General features: G+C 47.8%; 1 protein-coding gene across 2 annotated transcripts; it reads left to right on the forward strand.

Moving 5' to 3' along the window:
* Nucleotides 1–349: 349 nt before the first annotated feature.
* On the forward strand, nt 350–20,376 carry BCL2L14 (BCL2 like 14). 2 transcript variants are annotated; one of them, XM_059682212.1, is made up of 6 exons: nt 350–581; nt 5,249–5,724; nt 10,244–10,423; nt 12,983–13,053; nt 16,533–16,799; nt 19,622–20,376. In XM_059682212.1, exons 2-6 carry the CDS (start codon nt 5,301–5,303, stop codon nt 19,658–19,660), a joined length of 981 nt encoding a protein of 326 aa, XP_059538195.1. In that variant the 5' UTR covers nt 350–581; nt 5,249–5,300; the 3' UTR covers nt 19,661–20,376. The 2 variants fall into 2 exon arrangements, with proteins under 2 accessions (XP_059538195.1, XP_059538194.1); XM_059682211.1 differs by having other exon boundaries at nt 351–581; nt 5,294–5,724.
* Nucleotides 20,377–20,450: the final 74 nt, after the last annotated feature.

The following is a 20,450-nucleotide window of genomic DNA, read 5'->3' on the forward strand; positions in this document are numbered from 1 at the left end:
GTAAAATGAGAATCACAACACCTGCCTCTCAATGTAGTTAAGATTAAGTAATTGTATAACACCTGTGATAGGTGCTCAGTAAACAAACATTTGCTGAACAGAAGAAAGTAAAGTTAAAAAAACAAACAAACAAAAAAAACCTCTCAGGAAAATACCCACGTAATTGTCCTGGAGGGGAGTGAGAATCCTTGCTACCCAATAAATTCAATAAAATAAAAAAATAAAATAAAATAAAGAAACTTGGACTTGCCAACTTAAAAAAAAAAAAAAAGGTGCAGAACCTTTTTAGAGTCAAATTACACGGGCAAAGGTCAGCCACTCCTTCAGTTAAAAAGCTGGGGGCAGGGCTTAACCAGGAAGTGGCAATCCTTCCCCTAAGTCTTACTTCATCAACCTGAGTCCTAACACTGAGGAGGCCCCGCCAGATGAAGTCTTAGATCCCACAAACCTTCCCAAATGAGAAGCCACGAAGACTTGGTGAACGTTTCCTCTTGCATTTCGTGGAGGGAGATTGAGGTATAGAAATACCCTTACTGCCACCTACCTGAAGCCGGAGGAACCACTGACAGCTTCCAGACCAGGTAACACGGAGGCACCTTGTCTTCATTCTCAGCCTTCCCGGGAGGACACAGGTGGGCCTTCAGTCCTGGTTTTACTCGTCATGAGACAATCTAACTAGGGGAGACGTTTACTGAGTTGACTAAAAAGTTCTTACCATGTCAGTCTCAGCAACATTTTTAAAACAAGAAAGGGAAAGAAGATATTTAGGTTTCTCTTTCATTTCTCCTTTGCTACCGATGGTTGGGATAGTTCAGTTAAGATTCTATAACGGGCTGAATCACCTTTAATACAATGCAGCTGTCTCTCGTTGAATATGTCCTATGTGATGACATGCCAGCAGGTCAGTGGTCCATGGAGATGCTGACTTCCTCTCTGGAGCAGGGATGGGGCTGAGGACGGGAGTCCTGGGTTTGAGCCCAGAGTCCTGAGCAGCCTGAGGGAACTTGGGCACCAGGTCTGGTCCTGGCAGACCCCATGGGGACTTCCTTGAGAACCAGGCCCAGTTAACATTGGAAATCCCTCTCTCTCCCCTCTTGAAAGCTCCCTCCTGTCTGGTGCCTGCACTCTCTGTCCTCCCATCAGAGTCTTGGTCCTTTTGTTTGATTTATATGACCTAAGGCTCTGTCTCTCAGTTTAGCTCCTATTGTAGAAAGCTAAGGCATTTTACCACATTTCTCCAGCCCACCTTAGGATGAAAGAAATGACAAACAGGGGAGAAGGAATGAAGACATTCAAAGGCCTGGAGTTTGGAGAAGGAAGGATTAGTAAGAAGGAAGGAAAGTCTCTTAAGGGCATTGGGACAAAGGGTGCTCAAGGGGAAGCTCAAGCCACCCAGACCAAGTTTAGTTCATCTTTTGGTCTGGGAACCTCCCTGGAGATGAGTTTCTGTCCTCCACCCCCACCCATGTGTTACCCTCGGGTCTTATCTGTGTCCAGAGCAAATGCAAGTTAGCTCTTTGGCAGAGCCTGTTGCCCAGGGGACCTCCATACCCCTCATATCTGGGACAGGCCATGCAAAGTTCTGCCCAGCTGACCTGGGGCCCTGGGGGTCATGGCAGACTGCTTCCTCTTTTCCTGCATCTATTACCTCCCACAGGGAAGTGAAATCTAACCTCAACAAACAAATCCAGGACTAGAAAAATCCCAGAAGTGTGTCTGGCATTCACAGGAGTTTAGGTGCTTCCCCCGCAGCTCTGGGCTCCCCCTCTGTTCCCACACCCCAGCTCCTTCACCGTGGGGCTCCTGAAGGACAAGCCAGAGGAGACCCCAAGGACTTTGGCCGTTGGGGGGGGGGGTTGTGGGGAAAGAACTCTCTGGGAAGGAAAAGAGGCCAACAAAAGGAGTTGTGTAACCTTGCTTTGGAGAGTAAGTTGGTGAGGTTTGCTATAGATAAGGAGAGACAATGTAAGTGTAAGGTGAGCAGAGTATAATAGCCGGATCCCGAGTCATTCATTGAATGGAACACATTTTGACACCCTCTCTAGGATTGGGCAGAGCCACCCCAGGGCTTAGGCTTTCACGAGGGGCAAGGCCCACCTGTTCCCCTCCACCTCCCACTCGCCCATGCCTGACGCCGGGTGTGCGCACCTTAGACCCAGACCTCAGAATCAGCTCTTCAACTTTTTCTGATAGTCTCTACTATGCCTCCAAAAGTAGAAAGTTCTGGGTCAGGAACTGTGCTGGTTCCTAGGGCTATCACACTGACCATAGGACAGGCTGGCCCTGCCCCTGACCTTGCAGTCCGGGGCATCGCAGGTAGCTCACTGACTTCAGTGAGGGGAGCAAAGGGACCATCACTGAACACTTGCTGCACGAGGCACTAGGCCTGCAACCTCACTTAACCCCACACCAGGCAGAGGAAGCAGGACTCTCATTCCCTGAATTTACAGACAAGGACTGTGAAGCCCAGAGGAGAAGGAATTTTTCTAATACACTCGCAGGGTCAGCCATAGACAAAAAATAAATAAACGTGACTGTGACAGGGCTGATTATGGTACTGTCTTGCCCACCTCTTGCCACCCAGAGCCCCAAATTAGCCTTTTTCTAGTTTTCTTAAAACCACTATATGAAGAATCAGCCACTCAGCCAAAATGGTGCTCATTGAAGTTTTAAGCCAACGAGCAACATGTCCCTAAAGTTCAGCGGTTCTCAAACAACCGCGGCATTAGAACCGTTTGAACTGCCCGGCCAGTGTAGCTCAGTGGTTGAGCATCGACCTATGAAGCGAAATCATGGTTTGATTCCTGGCCAGGGCACATGCCCAGGTTGCAGGCTCAGTCCCCAGTGTGGGGCGTGCGGGAGGCAGCCTATCAATGCTTATCTCTCATCATTGATGTCTTTATTTCTCTCTTCCTCTCTGAAATCAATAAAAAAAATTTTTTTTTTAAAAGAAAGAAAGAAAAAGAACAAGTCTCAAAGGTCTGATTAGGGAGCTAGTTCATCCCTCCTGGCTCTGACCCAGAGCCAGGAGCTCCACTCAGAGCCTTGCTTCCATGAACATAAGCATAAACCTGTGGTGTAAGTTTCCAAAACCCAGACCTTGGGCTTTTACTTTCAACAAGGAATAGCTGAGAGCAGAAGGGGTCCCACATGTGATAACCTAGCTCACTGCTGCTTTAAGACTTAGCTGTCCATTGAACAATAGCTCTCCCTTAATTCACAATGAGGATTAATAAGGAAAAATAAGCCTACACTGTCAAATGCATTTACAGTGTCCTAAGTAATACTTTCATGTCTCCATGCGTTCTCTTTGAGCCAAGTGCTTCCCAGGCCCTGGTCCCAGCACCCACCCCCTCCGTAGGGTTGCCCCATCCATTGGGGTAGCCACTGCCTCAGCACTGCTGTGCTCTCTGCTGCTCTCTCGTCCTTGACCTTGCCTGTTGCGTGGGCCAGGTACTCCCTTTCTAGCCTGTAGCACAACAAAAACTCCTTTCACAAATGGAAGAAAGACTTTGTGGTCCTTCGTGGCCTCAGTGGCTTTCCCTCCTTTCTGATGTTGCTCCTGAATCAGCATTTAGCAAACTTAAGTTTGACCTTCCTCTCTCCAACAATGACACACACACACACACACACACACACACACACACACACCCTTAAAGTCCTCATGCTACATGAGAAAGGTCCAAGGTTTTGTTTAAAAAAACAACGCAAACTTAGATGGAGGTGTCTACGGAAGCATAATAATATGGTTTGAGGAGAGGGCTCGCCCTTCTACCCAGTACATAGTTCCTGTAGGATCCAAATGTCCTTCTGCCCACAGTGTCCTGGACTGTCCAATTCAAAAGGAAGCTTCAAATTAAAAACCTCAGCCATCCCCTCCTGACACATTCCAGCTCTGGGCTCTGGCCTGGGCTCAGCCCCTTCCACACCAAGTTGCTGCCCAGCGTTCTGCCCGCACAGCCCGCTCTCGCCACATCCTTTTGGGCTCACTCCTTGTGTGTCTCAGGTCGCACAGTCCTTGTCCACTTCAGTTACTCACACCCACTGCAGGTCTCAATATTGCTAAGCAACATCTTTCACTCAGAAGAAAGCAAAGTAGATGTTTAACAAAAAGAAATGCCTTCCCAGCAGGGGACCAGGAATTATTTCATGAAAGCTTAAAATGAACAAAATCAGTTTATTGTATCGATTTGGTTATTCATATGAAAATGAAACCCTTCCCTCCCTGTCATTTTTTTTCTTGTACTGATCTTTCTAAACCATGTCTGTGATCACATCACTCTCCTGCTCAAAACTGAAAAGCTCTCCATTGCCTCCATTAGTAATCTTAAAATTTGTTAAAAACAGCAGGGTTTTTCAGATGAAATCTTACATGGAATACCAAATATGGAAAGAGATAGAAACAGCCCTGGCTGGTGTGGCTCAATTGGTTGGGCGTTGTCCTGTGTACCACCAAAAGGTTGCCGGTTGGGTTCCTGATTAGGGCACATGCCCTGGTTGTGGGCTTGGTCCCTGGTAGGGAACGTGCACGAGGAGGCCAATCAATGTGTTGCTCTCATTTTACTCTCTCTCTCTCTCTCTCTCTCTCTCTCTCTCTCATAAATAAATAAATAAGCAAATCTACACAGGCTAAAGTAGAGTGTAAAGGAAGATGGGAGAGAAGATGGGAAGGGCCATACACCCCAGACAGCTGGCCTTCTCATTTGCCCACCTAGAAGAAGACCTTTAACTCCCAAGAAGGCCTTTAGCTGCCCTCTATAGTCTAGGGCTCCTTTTGAAATGTACAGACTGACCAACATGAGCAAATGCAAAGCTTTCACCCTAACATTCGAAGGTCCCCATAACCTGGCCCCGACTGCCACTTCATTTATTGTCCCTCCACATGCTGAGTCCCCGGCTAACCACTCTTTGAACGTCCTAAATTCATCCATAGACTCTCTTCTGCCCATCCTGTCCTTAGCCCCACTATCCACCCACCTGCCTAAACCCTTTTATCTTTCAAAGAGCCATCACTCGCCCTTGATTTGCACCTTCTATTCCTCCCCATCTTCCTCGCCTGGCTCTGCACCTCCACTCCAGTCCTAGCTCACTGTTTGGAATTATCTATGTCCAGGTGTCTCTTTGAGACTGAACTTTCAAAAAGAGCCCTGACTTTTCCATCTCCGACTATTCCTACCTCCCAGAACAAACTGAATAGATGCTTAATAAATGTTCATTCAGTTTAACCCCTGTCTCTCCTGACCGACAGGAGGCGCCCACAGGTAGAGGACACGCGTGGATCTTGTCGTTGCAGGCCCGCCATGTGCACCACCAGTGCGTGCGACCTGGAGGAGATCCCCCTGGATGATGATGACCCAAACAGCATCGAATTCAAAATCCTGGAGTTCTACGCCAAACACCACGTCTTCAAGAGCACGTCTGCTGTCTTCTCACCAAAGCTGCCTAGGACCAGAAGTCTGTCCCAGAGAGGACTGGGGAGTTGGTCAGCAAACGAGCCGTGGCCTTGCAGAAGTTCCCGATCTAGTGAGAAGCCCATAAACCTCACCAAGAAAAAGTCCTCTTGGAGATCTCTCTTTGGAGTAGCAGAGAAGGGTGAAGATTCAGAGAGCTTGCCTACGGAGATCCAGGCTCAGGGTTCAAAGAGAGTGGAGTATGAGGGTGGTCTTCACACTCAACAGTGTTCTAGGTCCCTTTCCAACGTGGAGCAGCGCTTAGAGAACCAAGGTAGGCTTTGATGGGATTCTTTTTCTCCTGCAACTAAATCTTTCCCTTCTTTGTATGCATGGTAGTTCATCGCTTCCCAGCTGGTAATGCAGCCTTAAGCAAGGCATTCGTTGTGCCTCAGTTTCCCAAGTTAGTGATATTTAATAATAATTGCCCTACTTTTCTCAAGACTGAGCAGAGAGGAAAGGGTGTCAGTGAAAGGTGATGGGATTGGTTTTCTGGCTTCACTGTCTGTGAATAAGCTTACTGCCCAAGTTCCTAAACTTCTGTGTCGAAGACCAGTACTAGTGTGCGGGGAAGTGCTCTAGCCAGGGGCTCTGGCTGCTTCTCTTCCTGGGGTAAGCCAACTCACCTCCCTGGGACTCTGTGTTTCCATCTGTACATTGGGGTATCTCACCCTCCCGAGCTCTTAGGAGAGTTGGAAAGATCAGGTAGCTACATACAGAAATACTTTTCAAAGTCTAAACCACTCTAAAAAGACAACGTTGAAGCACTCTTACAAAATCTCCCCTCAGAGGGACGAAATCCAGTGTAGTGAATAAAACATTTTCCTAAGAGACTTCGTCAGAGAGTTGACCTTCATACACAAAGCTTGGCATAAGCTTCTTTTTCTCCTTCAGCCATGTCGTGCCCGATGCCCAGATTTTAAATGAAAACTCCTCTCCTGGGCTGACGGGACTGTGTAGCTTCTCTATAATTAGTCAACAGGTGGCAGTGATGTCTCAGTTTTTGAACCTTGGGACGGGCCTGGAGAATCAGCTCACACATGGGCAGCTCTAGATCCTTCCCTATGATCAAGGAAACGTCTACTTCCCAGTAGACATAGAATTCTAGAGCAAAAGTGAGGGTGGGATTATCTGGGGAGCTCCCTTCCCCCAGCCGTACAGCAGCTCCTTCTGCTGGGCGTGGGCGCGGAGCTCTGGAGCTAACAGAGCCATTTGAAGGCATCTAAGCAGGCTTTTCTGCTTGGCCTGTTCTTTGGACTTTGCCAGGAGACAGATGATTTTACAGACTTTCATCTTCTGGCTTTCCTGAGATGAATGACATACTACTCAAGTGCCACTTGACCTTTATTTAGTTCTTAACATTTTAAGATGTCTATATAGGTAGATAGAGAGATATCCCTAAAAAATAGAAAAAGTTACCTCCTAAGTAGACTTAGCTTTAAACATTTTTACACAGTTATCCTCTCTTCTCACCTATTTTTTTCTTCCTTGCTTTCTTGTTCAATTAATTGTGTGGGTGGTTAGTTAGTTTTATGTTGGGTGTGACCCCAGAGAGCCTCAAATTCCCTTTCTATTTTGCCGCATGCAAGTCAGAGCTCAGCAGTTGGCATCCCCAAGGTTCTTTTAACTAAAGGTCACAATGAACCCTGGGCTGCCATTTCCAGGCCTCAGGCTCCAGGCTTAATTGAGGACTATGAGGTGATGTCTCAAGGCCAGAGTCTAGTACGGAGAGGTCTTATGATGTAGAAAAACGGATGTCAATACCCATTTTTTAGAAAGTACCAACCCAGGTTCTTTTACTTGTGAATCTTTGGTTTCCCCACAGCTGTGACTCACTACCTGTGAAATGTGGCAGCTAAGAACAGGCAGGCTCAGCAGCACACGTATAGTGACAAACTCGGATAGCTACGGCTTAAATAGTGTAGAGGTTATTTTTCTTTTTTACAAATTTACTTTTATTTCTTTTCTTTTCAGTAAGTTTAAGTCCTTGAGGGGTACAGCATTACACAGATTCGGCATCCATTGGCCTTAGCAGGAAGGTTATTTCAGAATTTAGCACAAGCCATGTGACTGTTTCTGTGAGCATGACTTCGCTTTCCCCCAGTGGCTCTGGTTTTGTTCGGTTTGCCACCAGAAGTCACTGTGTTGTTCTTTGCCTCGTACTCATGAGCACATCTCTTGCCTAGACAGAATTCCGTTTCATCTTGAGCATCAACATCTTCCATTTTAAGAAGAGCTGTGTGCTCCCTCTGGTTCCAGAGACCCTGCTTACCGCCAGCAAAAATGGCCTGGGCCACAGCCTGCAGGCATATCTGTCACTATGGAAGTCCTGTCCCAGCAAGTGTCCCAGGTGGCCTAGAGGTTACTTTCCTCTCCCATCAAAGAAGACCAGCGTTTGGCAGCCCAGGCCTGACATGGTAGTTCCATAGTCATTAGGGATTCTTATTCTTTCCATCCCTTAGCTAGTGGCTCCAACCTCAACGTGACCTTATTTCCTAAGGTAGCTGCTGTGGCTCCGTCCATCATGTCTACATTTCAAGCAGGAGAAAGAGGCAGCAAAGGAAGGACAAAAGGGTGTCTTCTTTCTAAAGAACTCAGCTTCCTTTTCAGAGAGCTTTCTTGAAACTGCACCCAACTTCTTCTTGCATCACATTGGCCATTTTTAACTGCAAGGGAGGCTTGGAAGTGGAGTTTTTCAGCTGCAACCATTGCTGCCTCTGACATTTCAGGAGGGAAGAAGAAAACAGATACTGGGTGGGAAATAGCACTCTCAACCATATGGAAATCTCTCCCAGACTTTCTGCCCCTTCTCTTTAAATCAAAAGTCTCGGGCCAAAGGCTGAACGGCACCTTCCCAACTCTGCTCTCCTTAGCCCCACAGTGACCCCCCCAAAATAGATGCCAAAGACTGGGCAGCCTTTCTGTTCTCTCCCCACCCCCACCCAATTTCCCCTTGCCTATCAGGTGGAACCTACTCTGCAAGAAAGGAATCTTTTCTTTTTTCAGTGTTTAAAATTAAGGTATTCAAAACGGGAATCTTAACTAGAGCTAGTTCATCTGAGTCAAAATGCATTTGCTTGCGATCCCCCCCTCCCCCCCCACCAAGAAACCCATACACTGTACACAGGCAAGTCAGGTTGGGTACTTCTGTAACTGCCAGGGTCCTGTGATTGCCCTGCCACATGGGGGTGGGGGGTGAGGAGGGACAGCCTTTGGGACCGTTATCTGCTTTCTTTGGGTGCAAGATGGGGCATAATGAGAACCATGCACTGATCATCTTAGGCGGCACAAGGTCACAGAGGTAGAGAACATAAGCTCTTTTTTCCCGTGTCCTGTGGACACTGCAAACGAAGGTTCCTGTTGGCTTCGGGATCCAGCCTCTTGCCATATCCTTGCCAAGGGCCATGGGTGCTGAGAGTTCAAGAGGAGGCTGGTTGGGCTGCAAGAAGGTGATTTAAAAGTGGAAAGTGTATTTAGTTTGGTTGTTTAAATGGGAATGAAGGCATTGATTCTTCTGTCCTTGACCTCTCTATTCTCTAATTCACGCATCTGCTATTGAACCCTATGGATGGAGCATGACTCTTTAAGGAAGCCATTGTGCCTTTTTTAAAAGGGGACATAGGAGCCGAGCAGCAGTCTCCGGGGCCCTTCTGGGGATGCCCAGGGAGTGGAAGGAGAACACCAAGACACACGCCACGGAGGAGTCCAGGGAGAGAGGCACAGGTGTCCCTGTGGCAGCTCCACGGGGTGTCAGAACCTGCGTTTTACACAGTCCCTCCTGAGACCCAGGCCCTGCCTCTCGCCTCTCCTGATTTATAAGGGGATTTCCCAGACACAGCCACTTCCAGCCGAAACCCCTCTCTGTTACTCCAAGCCCATAAATGAAATTGTATTATTTCAAGCATTACACGATACAATTGCTTCAAATGGCATCAAAGATAAAGCTTGTTCAAGCTTCTAAAAGTTAAGAACTTAAGTAATGAATCAACAATGAACATTTTGCTCCCAAACTAGTCAGAGATACCGCCTGCCCACCCCACCAACCCCATGTCCCCCCAGGGTCTTTCACAGGCTATGACATTCAGGGAGCCACTGTCCTTGAAACCTTCACGTCCCAAAACGTTTTTGCTTCACCAGTTACGTGTGCAAATACATGCCGTGCTCTTTTCCTGGATTATAAATTCTTGAAGGTTATGGGTTGCACTTTATGTGCCCTCGCTTCCAATCAGCCTTAGTTGGACGTTTCCCAGTAGATCTGAAGGAGAGCGGAAACACGTGACTTTATAAGCAAGGAGAGCTCAGTGTTTACTTGATAATGGACTTGAGTAATGAGTATGGCCTGAGAGCAGGGATATTTATCTTTCTCCAGTGACCAGCCCCCAAAGGCTTGTCAAACTATTGAATGTCCTCCTCTGCACATAAGGGCCAGCTCTCCAAACTATAAAGGGTCTGGGGGAAAAACAGAATAAAAATAAAAGCATAATGAGCATTTCCTCAAGCAAAGAACTAAGCCCTCCCTTTTGTGTTCCTTCCCTCACAAAGGAGAAGGGGACCCTAGTTTTGCAAGACTTCAAACAGAGGGTGCGAAAGGATCCCAGTTTCAAAGTGGCCATCATTCCTCGGTGGGCTCCTCCCCCATCCCAGCCTCTGCCAGGCAACTGCCCGTGCCTTCTGAGGAATGGCCCGCCCCGCACACACACTCTCCGGCCTCTTTTCAGATCGGGCAGCAGTGCGTACCAATATCGCCTCCAAGTTCTGGGCAGGGCTCTCAGCACCGTTTTCTCCTGTTTCAGGTGTGGACCCCAAAGTTGCTTCCATTGCCAACCGAGTTGCTGAAATTGTTTACTCCTGGCCACCTCCCGAAGAGCACCCCCAGGGAGCAAGCGTCAAGCGTCAAGGGACCTTTGCTCCTAGGACCCTCTGCCGCTCGGAGGGCCTGAGCTCCCAGCCTAGAGCTGCAGGTGGGAAGAAAGGTAAGCTCTCCGCTGAGAGTGTGTGGGGGGCTGGGCGTCTCCAGGCAGAGGCGCGGGAGCACCCATGTACTGACTCAGCTTGGCTCTGCGATGTCGGAGTCTCAGCTGACCTGGACCAAGGGCAGAACGGCAGCCCGCTGGAGGCACTGACCTTCAGCTTGAGAGCCCAAGCCAGGGGAGTGTGCCAGCAGATGGAAGCCACATGCCAAGCTCACTGCTAAGTCCAAAGAAAAGTCTGGTGAGGGAGAGGGGAAAGTACACAGCGTGCAATCAACTTTGTCCACAGGGGGAAGTGCAGTGTTAGATGTAATCGTGTTAGCCATGGCCAGGGACCAGTTGGCTCATGGGAGTGCAGCGGGTATGGATTGAGCACCAGCCCAGGGATGTATATATAATACTAGAGGCCCGATGCATGAAGATTCGTGCAAGAATGGGCCTTCCTTCCCCTGGCTGCCGGCACCGCCTTCGCTCCGGCTCGGAGCTGCCTTTCCGCCTTCCCACTCTGCCCAGAGGCCTGGAGCGGCTGGGGCAGTGTGGAAGCCTGCATCCGGCTCCAGCCACTTGGAGTCTGCATATGCAAATTAACCCGCCATCTTTGTTGGGTTAATTTGCATACGCAGTCCTGATTGGCTGGTGGGCATGGCAAAGGTATGGTCAATTTGCATCTTCCTCTCTTTTTTAAAATATATTTTATTGATTTTTTACAGAGAGGAAGGGAGAGGGATAGAGAGTTAGAAACATCGATGAGAGAGAAACGTCGATCAGCTGCCTCCTGCACGTCCCCTACTGGGGATGTGCCCACAACCAAGGTACATGCCCTTGTCCAGAATCGAACCTGGGACCCTACAGTCCGCAGGCCGACGCTCTATCCACTGAGCCAAACCGGTTAGGGCGCATCTTTCTCTTTTATTAGTGTAGATTGCTTTGGGCTCCCATGAAAAAGCAGGGGGATGGGTGTCAGACACCAGGCCTAGGGCAGAACATGAAGCAGAACTAAGAAGCAGTGACCAGACTGGGTCAGTTGTCACCAAAACTGCAGCAATAGCTAGGACCGTAGATCCCATCGGACTCACAGGAACTCTGGAGTTGGGAGTAGGACCACGTGCCACGGGAGGGGAAGTTCAGTCCTGCACACCCACTAATGACAGCCCTCTTCCCCGGTTGTGGTCCCCCAAACTCCAGTGGGGGCTGAGGGGCAGAGGTGGGACCTGGGTCTGCGGCACAGTAAAGCACGAGGCAAAAGTGTCTTCCAACCACGGGAGCAACGTGGTGAGCTCTCCACCCTGTGCTGTGCTGTTGGGACCAAAACTCCCACAGGGGCTTGGAGCGAGGAGCTGGAGGGGACACATCTCAGTCCGCGGAGGAAACAGTGTCTGCCCTGTATTGCTCCCTTGGGCGTGTCTGGGCGATGTAAAGCAAAGCCCTAAGCCAAGCCAACGCTAAGGCTCTTACCCTCCGTGCACATGGGGAATCTGGGCCGCTACAGCCTTCCCCGAGAGAGGCAGCGGCAGCAGATACAAACTGCACATGGGCGATGAGACACGCATTCGTTCTTCTCCCAGGTGACTCGAATCCCAGACTTCCCACGTACCTTGCCCTTCACTTGACCTTCTTGGGACGGGACGTGCTAGATTAATGTCTTGGCCTTTCTCCCTTTTATCGAGAACAAACATGAGGACTCCATGACTTCAGAGATTGTGCCATAAGTTAAAAAAAATACGTTCTCTCGGTAACTGGCTTTTCTCCGTTTGGATTCTGTGCTAAGGCAGTGACCATTTCCCTCATGTATCCTTGTCAGCATGTTTGAGACAAGAAAAGCCCTGCTACTCCACCTCCCCCGTTCTGACAACACACCCACTAGAGCCGTCTCTGGATCCCCCTGCCATTTTAGCCTTTGGGGTGGGAGAAAACTTACCAGTGTTATTTATTTATACTCCACCTTGTTGTAAAGACATGGCGTGCAAAGTAGACGTTTTGGTATCATAAAATAAATGTGAAGGACAATGGAAAAAGAAAACAACAGCAGGAAAATAAGGTGGGTTTAGAAGTGAGTTTAATTCTCAAAATGCAGGTCAGAAAGACTATACCCCCTCTTAGATGTGGGGGGCGGGGGCGGGGAGCATGAATTTGGCTCTACCTTGTCTAGCAGCTAACAAGGAGGAGTGTGGTCAAACGGGGCATTGATGGGGTCCATGTGGGAAAAGCACCATCAGCTCAGGAGAAGCCCAAAGACCAGGGAGAAATCTCCCCTAAATACCTTTAGAGACAGGATCATGTGTGGCAGAACTAACATCTTCAACAACATTGTTACAGTAAATAGAGTGATGAATTTCATGGTGAGAACTGGGGACTCAGGGAAGGAGGGAGAAGAAGATGGAAAAGAGAGGGAATCTGGGAGTGTTTGTGCCTAATCAGCAAAAGGGAGGTATGATTTAATTTTCTAAGAATTACAAAGCATTTGTCTTCCTCCATCCCTAACCAGGCTAAGCACGGTCACTGGGAAATTTTAAGATTTGGTTTTTTCTTGGAAAAAAAATAATAACTGGGTTTTCCCGACAGACGGAGAAGACCAGATAATAGCCAAAATCGTTGAGCTGCTGAAATACTCGGGGGATCAGATGGAAAGAGAGGTATGGAGCTTGGACTAACGGTTTGTTTCTGTGCCCGTGCGCTGGCACATGAGAACCGACTTGTAGGCCTGTCGACGTTCTGGTTTACACTGAGTCCTACATTTTATTTCCCTTGGAATCAAAATTCTTCATTCTGGCAGCGTCTCAAAAATGAATCACTTTGGAAAACATAACTAAACCTCCTGGAGCCTCCTTGGAATTTCTGGAAAGGAGAAAAGTAACTTTGTTATTGTAAGAAAAGACACCAATAAATTACAGATTCTCTGCATATAATGCTGAGCCTAGCTCCCCATGTAACGGATCCTCAGGGAAGTTTAGACTCTTGTGTTGGCCCTGCAGCCTGGATATCTGTGACCCACAGCTGCTCGGGCCAGGAGCCTCCTCTGAAATCTCCCCCGAGTGGCTGGACTGTTCTTTGCTCCAGGGCTCTTAGCAATTCGGCTGGGGAGGCCGGTTAGTGTTACTTGGAACTTTGGATTTCCTGCTGTTTAGAAGTCGAGACCCGCCATTCCAATGAGAAACATGTGAGAGGCGCCTCCAGATGAAGTGGTGAGCAGGCTCCCCCTGTCCACAGAGGGCTTCTGAGCGCCACCTCCTCCATGCCCGCAGGTTGCCCAGCTGTCTCTAGGGTCTGTCAGTCAGGGACTGGCCTGGGGACCTGGTTCCCTGTTTGGCCAGGATCCCCGGGAAAGAAGTCCGGCCCAAGGGGCTTCTGCAGGAGGGGGCATGGCCCTGGCCACCCCAGGCACAGAGCTCTGTGCTGCTCTCTCAATGCCATTGTCAGACGGGTGCCCCAAGGATGGTGCCCAGGGAGCTGAAGGGCATGAGAGACGGTGCAGAAGGAGACACAATGAGAAAACCAGGGATCTGAGGCTAAAGAGAAGGGGTGTATGAAGGTCAGGGCCACAAGTAGGGGGTGAACAGGGGTGCAGAGGAAGCAGAAAGTAGAACATGGTACAGGATTTACGGACACCCCTGCGCTTCTCCAGCACTAACATCAGTGGGTAGGAGTTGCAGGGTGATGGGGATCTCCCCATTTTAAGAATGACCTTTCCAGCGCTTGCGGCTGCCTCGGGAAGGGATGATCTTCCTGTCACTAGAAGAATTCAAGTAGATGCCAATAACCGGGCGCAGTTCAGTTCCTGAACTGGGAGGGCTCCACCACAGGACCCCGAGGGTTCCTCACAGCTCGAAGCTGGTGGCTCTCGTGCAGCCTCCTTCCAGCAGCCTTAGAGTGACCAGCAGCAGGTCAGGGAGGCCAGGGCTGGGAGGCAGGACGAAGGCAACCCCTTTTGTTATGGACAGAGATGCCTTTCCTTTCCTCCACAAATGACCACTTAAAAAAAACTCACTTTGATACACTCTCTTGATGATTTGAGATACTTGGCATTATTTATGTAGAGCACATGGCTGTTATATATATATATATATATATATATATATATATATATATATATATATATATACACACACACATATATATATATATATATATATATATATATATATATATATATACACACACACACACACACATACAGTGGAGCCTTGACTTATGAGTTTAATTCGTTCCGTGACCGTAACTCAAATTACTCATATGTCAAATCATTAAAGTGAACTAGTGAGACACGTGATGCTGGGCGCCAACTAGCGGGCTATCTGAAGCTGGCTCGTAACCCGAATTTTAGCTTGCAATTCAAAGCAAAAAATCAGCCGAGAGACGGCTCGTATCTCGAAAAACTCGTTAGTCGGGACACTTGTAAGTCAAGGCCCCACTGTATGTGTGTGTGTGTGTGTGTGTGTGTATATATATATATATATATATATATATATATATATATATATATATATATATTAATTTCAGAGAGAGGGAAAGGGAGAGACAGAAACATCAATGAGAAGAGAGAATCATTGATTGGCTGCCTCCTGCACACCCCCTACTAGGGATTGAGCCGGCAACCTAGGTATGTGGCCTTGACCAGAATCGAACCCAGGACCCTTCAGTCTGCATGCAGGCTGACGCTCTCTCCACTGAGCCAAACCTGCTAGGGCTGGTTGTTGTTTTTTTGTTTGTTTGTTTGTTTTATGTGGTTCCCCAGTAGGGAACTCTGGCAGGAACACACGAAAGGTCTGACTTGTGCTGTGGGGTGTGAGTTCTCACCAGAGAGGGACAGTGACCCCGGGGAGGGCCCACCCTGGCTGCAGAGTGTCTGCAAAGCCGCTCATCCCCGGAGCACCTGCAGCCTCAACTATACCTCCCCGTGAGGCCACAGAGCCAGCTGCACGGAGAGAGGCAGGAGAGGGGCAGGGAGGAGGCAGGATGCTCCTTGGAAGGTGTTCGGGGCATTCGGTTCTTTCACTGTCTGGCAGCGTCCAGGCTCCCACGCCTGCAGAGGTCTGGAGTCTAGCTTCTTCACTGATTAGCAGGAGTCCATTCTTGCTGTGGGTTGTAAAGGACGCAGGTCGTTCCTGCTTCAGATTCCAACAGGCCCCCGACATCTGGATGTCGGGGGTGGTAACGGACGCTGCTCCACCAAAATCTTCCCACAGCCTGACGCATCCCCAGAATATCCCTCTTATAAACAGGGTTTGTTGAAAACCTGCTCAGCTCATTCCTCAGGCACAGAGCTAGAGAATGTCCAAGTAAACATTTAGCCCCTGCTAAGACATTGCTGTTTTCACATGACAACCACCATATTAATAGACATTGCAAGGATGGCTTTAAATCAGGATGATGTCTGCCTTGGTGACACAAGCCCCGGGTTTTTCAAAAGAAGCAGAAGCAATACTCGTGTTTTTGGTTAAAGGTGTGGAAGTCCAAAGAAGGTGGAGCAGAAAGACGGGGGGAGGTAAAACAGAAGGAGCAGAACCACGGAAAGGCATCCATGAATTCAGTCTGTTGGTTTGTTCTCGGTGAACAGATGCCCTCGGGGAGTTCTCCCCGCCGCCCCTGACCTCTCACAGCATCCTGAAAAATTACTGACGTTCCAAGCACACTTCTCCACGTGGGGCACTGCACTAAGCGTTCTACTCAATTACCCTGTAGTACAGTTACTGTCATCATCCCGGTTAGAGGTGACAAAACTGGAGCCGAGAGGTTAAGTAATTTCTCCAAGATTGCACAGCTAGGAGGAGCTGGAGCAGGAGTTTGAACCAAGACAGTGGTTTCCAGGCTCTGGATTCAGTCCCTAACACGACTTTGGGACTGAATGGCCTTGGATTGTAATTGTCACTAGACTGGGAGGCCTGAGTGAGGGCCTGGGGCTCAGTCGTCTACATTGTAAGCGCTCCAGAAACATTCCTTGAATGCGGAATGAAGGCACTGATTTGTCCCATGAAATGAATTCACAGAGCAGGCGCTGGCCTGGTCCACTTCTGCAGGACCTTGTGCTGGGGTTGAACTAGAATCCCTGTTGAGCGAGGGGGTCTGTCTGGTTGGGCCAAGCTGCTCCACTGAATGCTTATCCTCTTGCACTCAGCTGAAGAAAGACAAGGCTTTGATGAACAGCTTCCAGGACGGGCTGTCCTACTCTGTTTTCAAGACCATCACCGACCAGTTCCTAAGGGGCATAGATACCAGAGGAGAATCAGAGGTCAAAGCTCGGGGCTTTAAGGCTGCTCTTGCCATCGACGTCGCCGCCAAGCTCAACGCCATTGACAACCACCCCATGAACAAGGTGCTAGGCTTTGGAGCCAAGTACCTGAGAGAGAACTTCTCGCCGTGGGTGCAGCAGCACGGTGGATGGGTAAGTGCACACTATTTACCGGAGAATCTTCCCAGATCCAGAGGAGATGGGATGGGACGTTTGAAGGTTTTTTAAAAAGCAAAGGGAACACATCCATGAAGCAGTTCTCATGGGTTTAGGACACTTGAGTGGCAAGAGATAGATCCCATTGATGGGAACCTATTTTTAGTGATTATCTTCATCGCCAATAAATACTTACTGAGCTCCCAAAGGGTACATGGGGTATGTGTGTCGAGGGGAGAGGGACTAGGCAGATATCACAGGAAATGAGGAGATGTTGAGAGATGAAATGTTTAGATAGATATCATTTCTGTGCTCACAAATGTTGTAGGCAGCAGACGTCTGGCAGTGAGTCAAGGAGAGGCAGGCCGCTTCTCATCCTCGCAGATGCTGAGAGTGTGGGGGGAGTCCTCAGGCAGAGATTCAGGGTGACAGTGACATTTTTGTCATTACTGCTTTGACCCAGAATTTTGACAGGGACATTTTGATACAAACTAAAAAGCAAACAGTGAAATTTTAATCTGTTTTAAATAACCTGATATTAAACAAAATAGATATCTTCACACACACACACACACACACCATGCCTCAGCCTCAACCCCTCCCTCATCCTTTATCCCCATTCCTTGAAATTTCCTTCAAACTTTCATGTTCAAATGGCCTCATCAGGTCACCCTGTCAAAACGCTCTGCTTGGAGCTTTAAATTTCAGAAGCTAGGCCTTTGCCCCATGTTGTCACGGTTGTCGTTAGTTCTTTTTCCGCTAGAATGCTCCAGGGCCAGGAGCAGGGTTGAGTCTCTTTGAGGCACGGCCAGCCTGACCCTGGGGCCTTCAAACAGGCTGAGTCTCTCAGAAACCAGGGAGAATGTACAGCCAATCTTTCCTAAGGGACTGAAGTGCCCTCCATGGTTTTCAGTGAATGCCCAATGAGCTACCTGTCTTCTGTTCTTGTCTATTTCCCACCTTTGTACCAGATATGGCTGATCTGAACAACTAAGGCCCTTAAGTGTTCTAAATTCAAGCTGCCTTCACTCATGCTAAGAGGATAGAGTTCTGGACATTATTGCAGCTTATTCTTTCTTCCAGGCCGCGCCCCCCCCCCACCCCCACCCCCGGTCCCTCCTCTGCCCCAGAGCCTTTCCCCACCACTCCAGCTCAAGATCCTCACCAGCCTCTGAAGCTCTCATAACCCCTCATGTTTACACTATCATTATAGACCAGAAATCACCATCATTTTTCCAGAGAGATTATAAGTATCCATTGGGCTCACAGGCCAGTTCTCAAAAGTCTATTTAGTTAGTTAATGTAGCTGAAATGCCAAAAGTGTTCTATAAACAATGGTGGTTCCACACGAAAAGCACAAGCAAGAAAAAAAAATACATTGTACTACATCAAAATGAAAAAAACGTACCTGTTTTAAGGGCCATCATCAAATGAAAAGACAACCCATGTAATTGGGGGAAAAATATTTGCAAGTTGTATACCTGATAAGAGATTTGTATTCAGAATGTGCAGTGAACTCTTAAAACTCAACTATAAAAAGACAAGTAGCCTAATTTTTAAAATGGGCAATAGATTAAATAGACATTTCTCCAAAGAAGATATACAAATGGCCAATGAGCATCTGAAAAAATGCTTGCTTGACATCTTCACTTCAGCATTAGGGAATTGCAAATCCAAACCACAATGAGATGCCGTTTCACACCCTCTAGCATGGCTAAAATAAAAAAGACAAGTGTTGATGAGGACAGGAGAAATTTGAACCCTCATACATTGCTGGTTGGATTCTAAAATGATCCAGCCCCTTTGGAAAACGATTTGGCAGTTCCCCAAAATGTGCAACATAGACTTACCAGTTCCACTCTTTGGTACATATCCAAGAAAACTGGAAACAAATGTTCCCATAAAAACTTGTGCATGAGTGTTCATAGCAGCATTCATTATTTATAAGCCGAAAGAGGCAAGAACCCAAATGTTCATCAATAATGAATAGAAAAACCAAGTGTGGCATATTCAAACAATGGAATATTATTCAGCCACAAAAAGGAATGAAGTACTGACAGATGGATGAACCTTGAAACCATTATCCTAAGTGAAAGCAGTCAGACGAAAGGGCCATCTATTGTATGATTCCATTTATATGAAATGTGCAGAAGAGGCAAATCCATGGAGACAGATTAGTGGCTTCCTGGGGTTTTGGGAGGAGGGAATGGAGAGCGACTGCTAATGAATAGGAGTTTCTTTTTTGTTTTTAAATCTATTTTTATTGATTTTTAGAGACAAGGGGAGGATAGAGAGAGAGAAACACTGATGAGAGAAACATCATTGTGGCTGCTTCCTGCACACACCCTACTGGGGGATTGATCTTGCAACCTTGGCATATAGGCACAACGCTCTAACCAACCGAGCCACCGGTCAGGGTGCTACCATGAGATTTTAATTTACTCCTTGGCCTTTTTTCCTCACCCTTGACATAGTTACCCTGAGGTCCTGTAACCTCACACATTCTCTAGCCCTCTGAAAAGAGGAGTTTGTAAAAGAAAGTCATCAATCCTTTCCTATCTACTCTTTTGAATGTTAAATAACAGCATCAAAGCCTTTTCCTATCTAGCCTGTTAGCCCTGGGTGTGTAACCTAAGTCCTTAGCTGGTGGTTTCCTTTCAGGCATACCAAGGATGCCAGCCACCTTTCCAAACCCTCCCCCAACCCTGCTATGGTCTCTGATCCCAGGGTCATCCCTGGGAGAAGAGAGCAGAGTTAACAGGCGTATGTTTTCACTAACTTGGAATTTTAAGAATCTATTTCTCTTTTTCCCCCTCCAGGAAAAGGTACTTGGGATATCCCTTGAAGAAGTAGACTGAAACATCAGAAGATGCGTAATCCGGAAAACTCATTGGCCAGCTGTGGCCTGTGTACATGGGTCTCAGCATAGACTCCAGGAGAAAATGCAAGTGTACAAGGCAGAAGGCGCATTGTTCTTGTGAGCCAAGAACATCAGGAGAGGCCTCGTTCGTGCCCAGCTCACAGGCGGAGGTAGCATGGCCTTGCCACCCATGTTCTTCAGGCCCTCCACTGAGTGTGTGAGGAAATCCAGAAAGACGTGTAATTCCATTATTCAGAACAGACACCGCCATCCTGCCTCTGTGGTCACCATAGGGAAAGTGTGTTATTCCGACCTCACAAGGGCGCAATGATAAACTGTGCATGTATGTGCCTACACTTTGGTTTCCAGTGCTATTTATTTTTAAACCACGGTTCGTACGGCCTAATGACATTGTTGCAAGCCCACCTGTAGGAAGATGCTGCTGTTCATGTTAGTAGACATAGCTCCAGAGAGACTCAAGTGTATCGCTAGATCCACTAGTTGGGGGAAATGCTACCATATCTGCCTTTTGGACTCACTTTTCTGGGAGAATTCTTTGGTGGTTTGAAAAAATTCCATTTGGCAGAACACAATTACTCCTCCTGCCCTCACCTCTCAGTGACCCTGCCTCTGACTCTCAAGGTCTTTGGGACTTTATTATTTTTTATGGGAATGTAATGATTAGTAGCTGGTAAAATAAATATGTGGAAAGACCACTGTCATTAAGAGTATCTTGTGGTTAAAATAAGCAATATGTAATAGTACAAAAATTTCTGTCAGGATCAAAT

This window comes from Myotis daubentonii, chromosome 2 (genome assembly GCF_963259705.1).
Source record: "Myotis daubentonii chromosome 2, mMyoDau2.1, whole genome shotgun sequence".
NCBI lineage: Eukaryota > Metazoa > Chordata > Mammalia > Chiroptera > Vespertilionidae > Myotis > Myotis daubentonii.